Source organism: Oryzias melastigma, linkage group LG23 (assembly GCF_002922805.2).
Source record: "Oryzias melastigma strain HK-1 linkage group LG23, ASM292280v2, whole genome shotgun sequence".
Taxonomy (NCBI): Eukaryota; Metazoa; Chordata; class Actinopteri; order Beloniformes; family Adrianichthyidae; genus Oryzias; species Oryzias melastigma.
This window is the reverse complement of record NC_050534.1, coordinates 21676739-21692696: the sequence shown is the minus strand read 5'-3', so window position 1 is coordinate 21692696 and position 15958 is coordinate 21676739. Positions and strand designations below refer to the sequence as shown.

Sequence of the window (15958 nt, the reverse complement as noted above, 5' to 3'; positions counted from 1 at the left end):
CTGCCAGGAAAGAGGTCTAGAGGAAGACCAAAGAGGAGGTTTATGGATGCAGTGAATGAAGACATGAAGGTGGCTGGTGTTAGAGTGGAGGATGCTGAAGACAGGCTTAGATGGAGGAAACTGATTCGCTGTGGCGACCCCTGAAGGGAAAAGCCGAAAGGAAAAGAAGTTGGTTTTGGTCTGACATGATGACCAGCGTTAGAATAAAAACAGAACTCCAACCCGTGACCCAGACGTAGCTTTTATCAGAAGCTGCGTCTAGATGTTTGACAGCATATCATTAGTTTCTTCAGTGAGTCTATTAAGTGGAGTAAAAACTGTCAATCTTTTCATTGGAGCCCATTTCTGTCTTGTTTGCTAAAGTGCTTGGTATTCTTTTTCCTTCACCAGAAGAGGTCAGGCATGTGTCTCCTTCATGAAGAGTCCTGGTGGCGGGTTAGGTGTCCCTTCAGTCAAAGTCAAGGATTTGGTGTCAACGGATCCAGATCTTCTGGGTCATCTGCTTCTAGATTAGATTAGAAAGGGTTTATTTTCAAGCAATCAGGAGAGAACATGTGCAGTAAAATCAATCAACAGAGGTTTACACCCATGAAGACACATCAAATATTGGATGACTAGACATCAAATGACAGACTGCTTGAAAGGGAGTGGGAGGAAACGAACTTGTATAATCTCACTCTTGCTCTATCTAACCATTTTTATTTACATGAATTATCAAATTACCATGATCAGTTAATAGCCTATGATCAGATATTTATGTTTATACTTTCCAACATAGATTCAGGTCATTAAGATCCTTAAGTAACAAAAATCATTTTCTGTAGTTCTAGGTCTTCCATTGACAGTACTGTCCACTTTGTTGGTGTCCTGATGAGAACAATCTGCTTCTTTAAGACATTCATTTATTTGTGATTGGACCATTTATGTACAGTGTGATTTAAAGGGAAACAAAACATACAGGATAGTAAAAAACAAAAAACATCTGGTCCGACCACACAAACAATGTCCTCTGTGTCCAAGTAATATATCCAAAGGATTATAAATGAATGTAAAGCAATGTTAAGCAAATAAGACAAAATATTCCAAGTTTATCAAAAGTTTATTTAATTCCCAATTTTCTTTTTAATTTTAGTTTGGCCAATGATTCTTTCTGTGAGCCAAAAACAATCATCAAGGTTCCCATGGGATCTTAAATAGTCTTAAAAGCACTGAATATGTGAATTGGGAAATGATACCTTTAAGTCTTGAATTTTGACATCTGAACCTTAAAATTGTGCTGTTTGTAAATTCTCCGTTTCACATTTCATGTCAAAAATTTCTAGACAAGATTATTTTGATCAAATGATGCAACTAAACATTTATTAAAACCAATTATGTACTAATACACTGAATACCCTCTGCCAGTTTGACAGAGAAGAAGTAACATAAGAGCTCTAAAGCATCAGGCTACAAACAACAAGATAAGAAGCTGCAGTTTTGGTCAAAAAATGGGAATAAATTAATACAATGGAAAATAATGAATAAAATGAGCGATGATTCATATAATGGGAAATAGACAAAGAAATCAGTTTAATTTTTGACATGCGTGGCTTTAAAAAAGTCTTGAAAGGCCTTAAAAAGTCTTAAATTTAACACGAAGTCACTTGTAGGAACCCTGAATCATGAATCTCTTGATCAACAAATATCTGTAACGCTGTGTTCACACCAGGGTCAGAAACGAACCTTCAAGCAGCTGCTTCCAGTGAAGTCTATGTAAACGCGCTTGTTGGGTTCGGGCTTTCATGTTCAAAACTCTCATGTTCACGAAAGTTTTTACGTTCCTTGTTGTCTGAATGTGGTTGACAGTTAAACCAGTTGAACTTGGACCAAAAAAAAAAAAAAAATCATAGTTCTTTAACGAAATGTACATACTTTTAGGAAGTGTAACATTTTGCAAATAGCTTTTGTATTTTTAGCAAATCCCTTTAGCAATTAATTTGAATACTTCCAACAAAAAGCATTCACACTACATTATCGCAGGTAATACAACTTTTCTAGGTATATTTGAAACAATGAAACTTTATCTTAAGTGAAAAATAGTTCCCTTGTTTCAGATGCCGACTTCATTTGATTTAATCCTGTTTTACTACCAGAAACTAATGAAGGACAGAAGCTGCACAATCCATTAAAAGTTTAATAAACTATCATCTTAACTATCTTTATTTTTAGTTGGTTTAAAGTTAATGATGGTTAAGATGTGTGTTTTATTCATCCACTTTGTGTATGACCCGATTAGTCGACTAATCTGAAAAAATAATTGGTGATTAGTCGACTATTAAAATAATCATTTGTGGTTCATAAACCTGCGTGTTCTTGAACGTCACATATCCATGAGGACTTAGCATTAAAGTGAGCTCTGCTCTCTTTATTTCTCTGCCGTTTGGTCCAGCTCGTTTTTCCCCACAGGAAGGCGTGTTGATGGAGCAGGTGAGTTTCTGAAGTGTTTAGTGTGACTTGAGCAGATGCGAGACGGCCCTTAAGAGCGCCAGACCCTCAGAGAACAGAGCAGAACTGTGTTGTTTTCGGGGTGAGGCTAATTCCTGCTCTCTGAAGTCAGCATCCAGCCTTTCTGTGTCTCGTTGACATTGACAGAGAGACTGTTATCCTTGCTGGGGCTCTCGGGTGGACTCACCTCCTCAGAGCGTTGTCAGCCAAAGCGGTGATGTGAGCGGACGCCGTGTCGCCGTCACGGGTCAGCGGGGTTTGTTACCGACTGTCCGAGGCCTGTTGATTTCAAAGTCAAGGAGCCACATTCACAGTGAAGACAGCGCTCGCTCCGCTCTCATATAAGCTGCTAAACCATCCATCAAATTACCGTGGCAACCGAGCGTCCATCCGCCCATCCATCATCCAAGGGCAGCAGACGGAGCTTTACGATGAGAGATGCTACGGACGAGTGGAGAGGAAGAAAAAGCAAAGAGAGGACGGCATTAACGAGGAGTGCTGCATTGATTTTCACATCCAGATTACATAAAGTTTGAATAAAGCTGACATGGACTGGAATAGAAAACGTCACAGTGGATTTTGCTCTCTGCTTGTTTCGAGCTGATTGACTGCTTGACTGACTGGCTAATTTCCTGGCTTCCTGGCAGAAATTGAATGATGCTTCAGACTTGTCCAAGCTTTTTAAAGTCAAACACCTCGAGTGGAATCTGGTCTCTGCTGGAAACTCTGAAATCTGCTGCTGCTCCAAATTAATAAGGAAGGATGATGATTCCCTGTCAGTGCTGAACTTCTGATTCACGCCACCTACTTACTTTGGTTGGCCATCAAACTTTAGAAAGATTGACGCGCGGTTGGACGCTCTTCTGTTGAACTGAGCAGAGCTGAGCTCCATCTTTCTGCTGTTAGAAAATGAGAAGAGGGCTGGATCTTCAGAATTGTTGATTTGATGGATTTCAACTTTAGGCAATGTTGAGAATTTTTCTTGACCGTAATGTAAAAACCAACATTTCCATTGGACTGACCTACTGATGAAGCGTTTAGTCGACTTTTCGTCATCTCCAGTTTCTGGAACCATTTTTTTTTTTTTTTTCTCTTATGTGAACTTTTCCAGCATCAGTTGAGCTCTTCTAATCTCTGGTTTTGATTCTAACTTGAGTTAAGATCCAGGAAATTATGATTTGGTGGAAAAGTCGTGTTTCCAAGCCAGGTGTGAAGGTAGTATTAAGGGCCTAATTTCCTCCAGACTGGTATCACAATGACGATAAATTTGGGATTTCTATCATGTAAGTCTATCCTCGCTATATTGTTTCCCCACTTCAGTGGAAGGCCAGATTTCTTCTTCCCATCTTATTAGTGAATCATGTTATGCTTTATGTTGTGAGGGGTTGTGGGCATTGTGTTTTATATATATATTTTTGTGTAATTGTGTTTTGTCCGGCTTTTGGTTTTTAAAATTAGAAAATGTTTTTATGTAAAGAACTTTGAGTCACATCAGTAGGAAAAGTATTAAACAAATAAAGTTTATTTAACCTTTATTTTACCAGGAAATCCCATTGAGATTAGATCTATTTTTTGATTTGATTGATTATAACAATTAGGAAGCAACGATTTCCCTTCCCCACAATCCAGTTCAATGGTTCAGTTTTAAACTTAGAATTTGAGTATCGGTGATAATCATGCTAAATCAAAGAGTAAATCAGATGAGTAAATCCAATTTATGTTTTCATCGTTGGATTTTCTCACTTTTTATCTTCAGCTTCTAAATCAAAAACTGTCAATAAACTATTTTTTCTTTGTGGACTCTTGATTGCAGCAGGTCGACTCCAAACAGCCACGACTCGCACAAGAATCCATCAGAAATGTAGAGATTTGGCCAAATGAAAGTTGATTCTTTCTGCTTCAAAGCTATCGTCAGTTCTTTAATTACTTGTGTGATAATTTAATACTTTATGTTGGTTAAAAATTGATTTCTTTCACCAGTGGATCCTTTTCTCAGGTCTTGTTCTGCCTTTTCTCAGCATCAAACATGAATTCATCCAAAACACAAAGAAGACGAGTCTCTTTCTGCTCGTTATGAAGACCTTCTACGTCAGGAAAAGCTCCTGCTCTTTTATTTTGGTCGATTTGTTCTGTTAAGTTGTTTTTGGTTCTGCCTTAGCATGAAGAGCTCTTCAGGAGCACAAATAGAAAACTCTCTTCAGCATTTAGAGCTGCTGTCCTTCAGTTCCTTTGTGAAAGAGGAGGAATGTTTTTAATAAAGAGTCTACGACAGCTTTAGAAAAGTAATTCACTGAGAATTAGGCTGAAACAGATTGAGACTCTGAGGATCTTCAGTGATGAGTTTGTATGTTTTGTTGGAGAGTTTAGAGCAGAAGCAAACCTCCGGATGTTTGTTTGGTAGCAGAGTCTCATCACTGGAAACCACACAGAGCGAATCTCCACATTCTAACTGCAGGTGATTTAAACTTTCTGCTCCAGCTGCTCTGCTCTCACTAAACGTCCAGCCGCTGAACGCTCACAGCTTCGCTTGAGAACAGCAGCGCTTTAGTTCATTTAAGACTCAGTCAGAACGCTGAAACACCTCCTCCTCCTCACATTCATCCCGGTTAAAGTCGCGGCGTGCCCGGGACTCTCCTCACCGTGGGGGAACGTGACTGCAGGCGCTTCAGGAATCCTCCGGAGATGATTTTCAATTCAACCGCTCTTTTCCAGTCAGCCGAAAGCAGCAGTGATTTCAATAAAGCCTCCACTTTGGCAGCTGATGTTCACTCTGCTGGCTGCCGCGCTCCGAGATGAGTTTCTGTGGAGGGAAGAGAAATGTGGAACAAGAGGAGACGAGCTCTGAATATGACAGGAGACAGGAAGAGGCCTTAACAGACCAGTTACCGGATTTGGGATGTTAACGCTTCTTCAGTCAGAAAAGAAGAGATTAAAAAAGGCTCATTATTTTACGTGGAGTACCACAGGGATCGGTTACTGGGCCTCAATATTTTTTTAAAAAGGTAAAAAGATCTTGCATTTTGGTTCATTATTTAAAAAAGATTTTAAAATGAACAAGTCTAAAACAACTGTTGAACTAGAAGGATCCAGTCAGAACTGGAAGACAAACCCTCTGGACTCATAGCAGCAACAGGAAGTTTGGTAAAAAGTGTCGATTTGGTGGCCGCGATGTAGCATAGCAAGATGCTAATGCTAACGAGCTGTTTCATGTGTCACCTATACGTGTTTAAAGTCGGAAAATATATTCACTGAGCTGACTTTGAGACGTGTCGGACAAATACAGCAAAATTAATACGCAGGACATTATTTTATAACATTTTTTTGTGATATATATGTATATTGTGGATTAGCAGCAGGAGTTACACAAAAAACTAACATGTGTTAGACGTGCTGAAATCCCCCTTCCTGCTTTAATGTACACAATATATCAAAACAATTGGCCACATTTTCATGTTTTAGACTGTTTTTTTTTTGTTATGATTCAATATAAATAAAAATAAATAAACAGATAAATAAAATGTAATCACTTGGGGGCAGAATTAGAAATCTTTGGTAAATCTCTCCTTGTTCTTTCAGCACTTTATCATTTATAAATTACTTTTATGCAATTTAATTTTCTTAAAATAAAAATTAAAAAGTAAAACGCCTAAGGTATTTCTGCATGAAAAAGTGTTGTGATTTTTTTTGTTCTGTAAAACTTGAAAAACAATGACATTTATTTGTAGAATTAATGCTTTGTTTTGAAATATAACTGATCAAGCAGATTAGTGTTCAGTTTTTACTTCTGTTCTTTTTCATTTTCAGCTCTGTTTATATATTTATTTATATGAGAGTATGAGAATAAATAAATATTTAAATATGAACAACCTGCTAATGATTACACATTTCCTTTATAAACTGCAGCACATTCAAATTGGACAAATACAGTTATTGGTTTATATCGAGATATGTATTGTTATCACCTATAATAAAATTAAAAAACTATCGTAATGTACAAAATTCCATATCGTCCATCTGTAACATGAATATTTTTGTTTCTTAAACGTGTTTGACTTTGATTAGTAATTGCTTGGTGAAGGGGGTGGGGCTAACTCCTGATACAAGAGGACCTCTTTTCACAATGGACGCCTCCTTTTGTTGTCTGGCTTTGATGGTGGAGCACTGCTGCCCTGCCATACTCAACTCATGCATGTTTCATACATTCTGACACAAAAAGAGGAGAACCTGGAGTCTTTGTGGAGAGCGGTTTGTTCATCTGACACCAGATCTTAAGCCTTATTCCCAGCTGGATACGGTTGGTCGAACCTGTTCGGAACACACAGGTGACCACTGACACGCGGTGAGTCCCGAAGGAAAATAAATGTTCATGCACAGTTTTTTCGCATGCACAAAGAAAGTGAACTCTTTGAGACAACCATATTGTATTGTTGGGTAGTGCTGAGGATTATTTTAATAGTCGACTAATCACAGATTATTTTTTCCAACTAGTCGGCAAATAAGGTAATGTGCAAACTGGATGTAAAGCACGCATCTTAACCATCATTAGTTTAAAACTAACTAAATACTAGATATATAGCATTACCTGTGATAATGCTAGTGTGAATGCTGTAAGCTGAATTTGGCCGCTGAAAACGCTGAAGCTGATAGCCAGCTAAAATATTAGTTAAAATCAAAATTAGCCTAAAAATGTAAGAAAAGCATGTTAGCCAAAAAAGCTAGCATGTAGCTAACATATTAGCTAAACTCCAAATTAGCAAAAAAAAAACACCTGAAAAATTACTAAATGAGCCAAAACAGCTATAATTTAGCTGAAATATTAGCTAAACTCCAAAATAGCCTAAAAAACAAAAAAGCCTACATTAGCCAAAAAAGCTAGCACAATGCCATTATAACTTTCAACTTTACTACACTTCAACTTTATATAATATAAAGTAACGACTTATCGACTATTAAATCAGTCGTCGACTATTTGAATAGTCGATTAGTTGTTGATTAGTCGACTAATCGTGGCAGCCCTTTTATTGGGCTATAGAAAAGAAACTGAATTGCAGGCGTCATAGATAACACAATGAGGGTGAAGTAGGTGAGGATCCGGCGTGTCGTAGAGATTTTTTCTTTTTCAATCCTCCCAAATCCTGCAGACTGAACAAGGAGCCCATTATGGACCCAGAGAACCTTAAGACCAGCAGAACCCAAACAGGTGCTGGTGACGAAGGCCTTAAATGGAATCAATGGAATTTAGACATTTTAATAACCAAACATTTGAATATATGTAAAATGAAAAGTCAAAACAACTCAAAGTCTTTACTGAAAACCAAAGTGTATTAACTTCATTTTTTTTCTTACAAACCAAAAAAGAAAAAGGAAACTGATTCCAAGTTCATTTTAACTTTTTTGTTTTAAATACACAATGCGGTAGGAATTTAACCACAGCTTTTATTTTGAAGCTTTTATGATGTTTTTTCTCTTCTGTTCAGTGTGACATTCAAAGGGATGAATGGAAAAACGTCAACTCTGGTTCTGGATTCTGATCTGAAAACATGGAGGTCTGGGCTGTTCTTTATGACAGTTCAGAACAAGTTCAGAACTTTCCCTGATGCTCTGAGACCGATTCACTCAGAAGGAGGAGAGCTCCAGCTTAAAGAGCATTGTGTGGACTCAAAGCTTTTTATTTGCTGCTCATGTCAGGTCAACAAAGCTCAACACAGCTGATCTCCTTCCTGCTTTTGTTGGAAACAGCTGAGTGTGAGTTTTGACACGCTACCCCCCCCCCCCCCCCCCCAAGCGGGATCCTTCAGAGCAGAAGCGATGCAGACAGTAATGCGTGTTGTGACAGCACTGATGCAGCAGCATGAGCGACTGTCTAAACCTCCTTCTGCGGACTCCTCTCCCTTCTGTCCACAGATGTATTTTTTATAATTAGTACTGATGGAACAAGCAGCTGTCACCATGGTAACCTCCCATCCATCAGCTGATGGAGCTTGTGTGTAATTAATGTGAAGGGTGAGACAAATGAACTGCTCCATCCATCACAGACATGCAGAGGAGCGAGAGCCTCGCCGCTTTGTGTGGCGTTCACTGACTGTGGAAGAAACATGTTTCAGGTCAGTGAAGTGGCGACAAACGCACAGAGTCATTATTCTAAACAACACCAAACGGATTAAACACAAATGAACCAAAATTCATCACTCAGACTCATTGGTACTTCAGAGCTGAAGGAAGAAGATCTCTTATCAAGTTGATGGCTCCACCCCCTCCACGTCGCTGCCATGACAACCAGGCAACCAAAATCGCATATACTTCGTTATAGTTAGTCATTCTATTGGTCAGAATAAACATTTTTCATGATATTTTTGTTGTATTTCAAGTTATTAAAAACTGACCAATCCGATGTCTCCATAAAACTAGGCGGAGCCTGCCATACCCCACAATCAAATTTCAAAGTGTTTGATTGGCAAATGTATGTATTCTGCTTTCTAGTAGTAGAGGTGTGGCCTTCCAACCAACTCACTCCTGATTGGTGAGCGTAGCTGCCATAGAAACAATGACGTGGATTAATCGCTGCTTACTGACGACATCTGCCTCAAGCGTGGCGGGATTTATATTACAAGAAAGTGGAGACTGAATTGACTTAAATAAACTCATTTTCTTGAGTTGTACGATAATATCAATTAGTGGAAAGTTTACTGTTACTTTGAACTATTTTAATCAAGTATTTAAAAAATGTCTGTATCGACTATAAGAGGCCGGAAAATATCGGTTATCGGTATTGGTTGTAAAAAGTCATTATCGTGCATCACTACCTTTTTCTATGTATGACATCACACTCACTCGGTCCAGTTCTCATATGAACAATAAAAATAACACACTTCCTCTGAAATAGCGTAAATTTTCAACCATTAATTAATGTATTCAACAGATTGTGATGCAGAGAAAAGCGGCTTTGTGACGATATGCAACACTTAATGTTAGTACAGTTTTGAACATAACGCAAAGCTGCTTTTCTCCGCATCACAATCGGCATGTTTACGTATCGGTGCAAAGCTGCTTTTCTCCGCATCACAATCGGCATGTTTACGTATCGGTGCAAAGCTGCTTTTCTCAGTTTAAGAATGTGTTGAATTTTTCTTATTTGCATGAACGGTTGAAGAATTGTGTTAATTCGAAAACCTCAATACTGGTAGCTGAAACTCTGGTGTTTTTCACTTTAAACATTACAATATTTTTTATTTTTATTTTTATTGATTCAACATATTCACCACGGGATATGCCCATTTATGGTCAAAGTCAACACATGTGCCTAATAAAACATACACTAAAACGCATCCTAATTCTTATTACATGAAAACATTTGTATTAGACTCAGAGGAAGTCCACCAACTTTACAGATTTCATTGCATTTAACTTAATAAAATATAATGGGTCATTAAAAATGTCTATACAACTAAATTTGGTAAATGGTAAGGGTGAAGGGAAAAATCAATTTGGCTAAGTATCGCGATACTTGGTTTGGTGATATTTTGTTTGGCGATACTTCGTTTGTCGATATTTTGTTGGGTGATATTTCATTTGGATACTTGTATGGATTTAAAATGGTGACATGATGATATTTAATTTATTATTTATTACACCATATATTTGCTTTTGTAAAATCAACTTGTATATGAGATACAGTAGCAGTGCTTAGCATTGTGATCATAAGATAAATTTAATTTTATTATAACATTACAATAAATTTGTTTTTCTAAGTCATACTCTTCAAAAAATAGCAAAAAATTGTTTTGGTACAGTGTTGGGATATATTGCGATACATATCGTATTGTGAGCCTGGTATCGCAATATGTATCGTATCAACAGGCTCTTGCCAATACACCCCCCCAGTATACGGTCATGTGATGTTAAAGATTAAAGTATTACTGGTTGCTTGAACTCTGGTGGTCGTAATAACGCCAAACGTCTTGGCTTCATAACGACCCTCAGAGTTTTTTTTCTTTTAACCGACTTTCTTGAAAAAATGTCACATTTGCAATAAGAATACATAATGTCATTTGCTCTTTTGAGAAGTACTCAGCACAGCCAGGTTTTCGCAGGCGGAAAACTCCGCACACCTACGGGATCGAGCGTTTTGTCTGCCAAGTTAGGTTAGGAGAAAATTGCCTTGGATGTGGAAGAAGTCTGTCTGTCAGGCTGAAAGGCTCGGCGAGGATTCACTGAAGTGAAACATCTTTGCAGAGCTGCAGAATCACAGGAGAGCTGCAGATTTATGCCACAGTAATAAATAATAGGCTGGAATTGCAGGAGTTTAAAATATCTCACTGCTTTTTTTTCCTAAACTTTAAATGTAGTCAACAGCAGAGTCACAGCAGCAAATCTCCTGAGTTTTGTCTGATTGTAAAGTATCTTAAAGCCGTTGAAGTCGCATGTTGTTGTTTTTACTCGGTGTTTTACCCATCACTCTCTTTACATTTGCTCCGGGGAAGCTGCATGTTGGTTAATCCCCACTTTGATCCACATTGAAGTAAGCTGGCAGTTTCTAAATGGGCTGAAATTACACAGAGACATTTATGGTGGTTTGGCATGCAGTCCTACCGACTACAAACATACTTTGCCGGCGGCAGCGCAGGTTTTTACCAATTGAATCATACAATCCTAAGGTTGCTAAATCTGGAGTTATACATTTATAGTAGAAATCTCTCTACTACTGAGAACCATCTCTAAATGTTGATTTAGTGTCATGGTATGGGGAAAATACGTTATTTTACAAGTAAAACTCACTTTTTTTTTTAATTTAATGAAAAACTAAATATTTCCCATCTCTTGAATACAGTTCAACGAGTGTGTTTGATTTTTAAGGTTCTTAGGGCCAATGGTTGATTTATATCACTTGATGGATTTTTTTCATGCACATAGCTATATTCTGTAAACAAATTCAGTGAAAACAAAAAGCCTGCATCAGGATTTGTGGGATTTCAGGATGTCAGGATTTGGGTGCGGATACAAATGCAGGACACAGGAAGTTTCAACAAAACGTCCTTGTTTATTCAGAACAAACACCAGAAACAAGGCTAGACGGCTCCCAAAGAATACCCTACAGCTTTGACTTAGTGCACCGACCCTCTACCAATGGTAGGTGGTGGACAAGCACTAGTAAGCCGTAGAAAAACAAAAGAGGAAGAAGCCCTTTCCTGTTGCTTCCTGGTTGCTGGTCCGGTATGAACACCACCGTACGCACTTGTTCATGAAACCACTTGTGGTATGTTCAAGAATGTGTGAATGCAGCATCAGTAGTTTTGATGTTTAGCTAAGACAAAATACATGTATTTTATCAAGTAAAGTAACAAGAGTTGTACTGATCAGCAGTAAACGGGTAAGGTAGGATTAGAAAAGTAAAACCCTCAGGAATATTGACTTGGATTAGCATAAAAACATGATTGAATAGGTCAATATGCAGACGACACATTTATCTATCTACAGGTTTACCAGCAGAAAACAGACCAGAAAGGTTCAACAAAGTCTCGGTTCCCTCTCTACTCCCTAACCCCTAAATGACTAGATCGCGTGGGACCATCCACTGGCCTGAATTTTAACGAGGCTCAGACTCATGCCCACTGTTTTTTTTAAATGTCAAATATGATGCCATCCGTTTGCTTTAGTAAAAACCTAAGAAATACAAACATTTTATGAATATTTTTTATATATTCACCGTGTTCTACACTTTTTCACATGATAAATAGTTCAAATGCAAGCAGTGATGCACACTGTTTTTTCTGGAGACTTCTGGGAAATTTCCAGTGAATTTCTAGGGCTGGTATCACCAATCATTTCCAGTATTGATTTGATTCTGAGTTTTTTCAATTCTTTTAAATCTCTCAATTTATTTCGATTCAATTCAATTTTGAGTTTAGACAGACAAAGTTGTTTAGAAACATTAATAATCTATATATGTTTTGAAGATTTTCATATCAATCTGATTCAGTTCATTTACTGTAGAATTTAATAGCGAACAATAATGAGATTGTTAATAGCGTACAGTATTACTTGGATTCTCAAACGGAAGAGCTCCAACAATTGTTCTGCAAGCAAACAAACTTAGTTTTGAACCACAAATGGTTACTTAACAAAACATATCTTCAAAAGATAAATTTTTTGCCTGTGAGTTCATAAGGATGTTCAGCAATGTTTGTTTAGGTCGACCGAGCGTTAGCATTAGCTGTTCTATAGGAAATCCCATTATACGTTTGCATCAAGCTAGCAGACTTTAGCATTATACTTTAGTTCGATCTCTACTTTTATGGATCGATTATTGATCTATTAAGATTAGATTGATCCAGATTGATTTGTCAGTTTTATCAACACAGTCCTATACTTTTGGAATTGCAGATTCGGACACCATGACAAAAAGGCAAACGCTCTGTGTACTGCTCTAACCAGGTTCTCGTGAGGGAATTCGATCCACCAGGAAACAGATAGAAGTGGTAACAGTGATTTATGTTTTAAGTTATTTTCATCAAAATTGTCTTAAAGTATTTATTATTAAACTCTTATTAGATTGCATCTCAAAATATCTGTAAAAAAATCACATTTTATACAGAAATTTATCTTTTTCAGTCAAAAAGTCTTCCATTTCAAATTTCCAGCCTGTGGTTTCTATAGGACCTCCATGAAGACTGATGCTTCTTAATGAAGACCTTCTCTGTATTTCTCTCAGGGATATTTGAGCCAAAATACATGATAAAAATGTAAGGAATGTCCACATTTTGAGCAAACCTGGATCAAGGACGGTTGTCTTTAGTGGAAAACTGAAATAATGTTCAAAGGTTCAAATCCTTCACCGCCGAGGCTCTTTGTGTTCAGTTTTTGTCTGTAAGTCGACCTTCCCGTTTTATTTTTTTGGTAATTCTATTTTCCTGCCGTACATTTGGACTCAAACTCATTATTTTCTGGAGAGCTGAATGTGACGTTGGCCTGATTCCGTTTTCTCCGAGTGTCTGACCCGACCAGCGCTGGCCTCGTTCCATTTCAGGGTTTTTTCTGCACATTTGGACCAAAGATCTCTGGGATGTAATTTTTCTGCCTCTCAGCAGATCTGAACTCTGCCGGCTTGTGTCTTGGGGTTTAATATGTAGCCGGCCAAGTATAGTTTGTTACAGCCTAATTTCATTTGCTGGCTGAGTAGATTTAGAGTAAACTGGCTGAACTTTTTGGCTAATTTCTCATTTCCTGCCTGCATTTGTTTTAACTGTAATAAAGGTTCCATTTCTGCCTCTTTGTCTTCAGATCCGTCTCTACGCCCGGCCGGACGCCATTTCGAGCGGCGCTGGAGACTACGCTCTCCACATCACCAAGAGGCTCCTGGGATTTTACGAGGACTACTTCAAAGTGCAGTACTCACTGCCCAAGCTAGGTAAGGCTGGCGGCTGTGCGCCCTTCCCCAACGCCGTTTCTAACTGTGTTGTGTCGCCATCGTCAGTGGAGAAAGCGGCTGCTCTCTGACTGCATTCAGATGAGGCAAAGAAACACTGATTCTTTGAAATGTATTATCTTGATGGCTTTTATATAAAGAGGCGCCCCCACCCCAATACACTTCAGAGAAGAATACAAAGTCTCCTGGTGTAGTTTGAGTGATTGCTCTTTTCTGAGGGAAGCGCATGAAAAATGTTTTCTTTTTCTTCTTTTTAAAAGTTCGTATATAACTGAGGTTGTTATGTATTACCAAGCGTTAGCAGTGCCATGCTAACGTAGCTGACCGGCGGCTATTGATGATGTCATCAAGTGTTAGTGATGTCTGATTTTAAGGACACTATTTTTCCATAACTCTCCATTTAGAGGGCTAAATGTGAGGATAGAGGAAGAATTCTGATTCGGCCTTAGACTCAGACTTTCGAAGTGCAGGAGAATCAGGTGAAACCATTGACTGTATATAGGAACTGGACCGATTAAAACTGTTTGTTCCCACCTCCAAGGTAATTCAGTCGCCATTTTTTTGTGATACGGACTCTGCCATGTTGGAGCCAGACAGCACCTGTAAGCAGTGATTGGTCCAAGTCAGTCTGAGTCATCGTTTCCATGGCAACCACTCTCACCAATCTGGAGCAAGCTTGAAAGGCCACGCCCCCACTACTGGAAAGTGGAATACATAAAATCTATCAAATGTTTTCAACATTAGACCAGCAGGCTCCACCCACTTTTATTGAGCCATCTGATTGGTCATTTTATAACTTGAATATCTTGAACAAAGTATTAAGACAAAAAGAAGGAGCATCAGGAAGATTTTAACATCAAGAATGGTTATTCTGACCGATAGAATGACTGAGTACCAGCTGTGTATTTCTCTAGAGAAGTGGGTTCATGGAGCCACTTCCTGTTTGGAACACTAGGGGGAGGACTCACTCAGTCCAGCTCTCATATACAGTCAACGGTTGAAAGCGATGAACTAAAGTGCGTTCATCCACACAGACGTGCAGCTTTCACTCTGAAGGTTTGAATTCTCTTCAGTAAAGCTCTTAATCTCAGCTTGATAGGAGCTGAGCGCAGCAGACGTCTCTCTCCTTACAAATGAGTGTAAAATATGTTCACATATTCTCTCAAGAATCCGTTACACTCCAAGAACCTAAAGCAGAAGCATCAATGCAGAGTTAACACTTTTTTATGGAGTATGTTAATTTCACACGGAGGTGGCAAGAAAAAGGCTTTTTTCCCCTGGGGGGAGTTTTAGAACAGTTTGAGTTTGAGTTCTATTAAAAATCAACGTTAAACCCAAACACCAGTGACTAACGCCTCAGCTGCAGAGATCGGCTTCCTCACACTTCATCCTGTGACGGCTCCAGAAAAATAAAAGGAATGTATTTTTTCCACAATAAGAGCGGGTCACGTAAAACCATCATGTCAGCTGTTAGAAACAGGACAGCATCTCTGCTGCATGAATGGACAGATTGGAGGCACCTCAGGGTGCTGGGTGACACAAGTCTATACACACACTGACCAACACTGCAGCAACGCACCAACACTGAGACACATAAGAAATCTGAAGCAAACAATGGAGGGAAGGAGTGAAAATAAGACAGGTTTACCGTTTGCTTTTGTTTGTTCACATCCTAACATCTGAACCGGAGTCTGGTTCATTCATAAGCTCAGTGTGAGAGTTTTACCCTCAAAGCTTCATGACCTGCATCAAATTCAAACACACCTAGAAAAGTTACATTACCTGCAATAATACTACTGTGAATCCTTTCTGCTGAATATGCTGAAGAAATTCATTATAATTGCTGAACAGATTTGCTAATATTGCTAAGGGACTTAGAGTTGCAGATATTGTATTAAGTGCAGAAAGACTTTGAGAAATTTCTTGAAAAATTGAAATAATTCTGTAAAACTTAAAAATACTTAAAGGTATGAACTCAGAATTAGCTCCAAAAAACCTCATTAAATGCAAAATTAGCCAAACAAAAAAACTAGCACGCAGCTAAAATACTAG

General features: G+C 38.4%; 1 protein-coding gene and 1 long non-coding RNA gene across 11 annotated transcripts in view; one reads left to right on the top strand and one right to left on the bottom strand.

The window, feature by feature from the left end:
• Nucleotides 1-15958, top strand: part of LOC112152862 (thyrotropin-releasing hormone-degrading ectoenzyme) — a 225333-nt gene that overhangs the window by 56876 nt on the left and 152499 nt on the right. For all 10 annotated transcript variants that reach the window (XR_004947204.1, XR_002920404.2, XR_002920403.2 and 7 more), the window contains exon 4: nucleotides 13762-13888. Coding sequence is in view for 7 of the 10 variants with exons in the window: in XM_024282721.2 (XP_024138489.1) it covers nucleotides 13762-13888 (127 nt within the window). In the remaining 3 variants the exon portion in view is untranslated. The remainder of the gene's footprint in view (nucleotides 1-13761; nucleotides 13889-15958) is intronic.
• LOC112152906 lies at nucleotides 198-4402 on the bottom strand. The gene is made up of 3 exons (XR_002920409.2): nucleotides 2855-4402; nucleotides 2672-2763; nucleotides 198-505 (listed from the first exon to the last, which is right to left on the bottom strand). It is a non-coding gene; the product is annotated as an uncharacterized LOC112152906 (long non-coding RNA).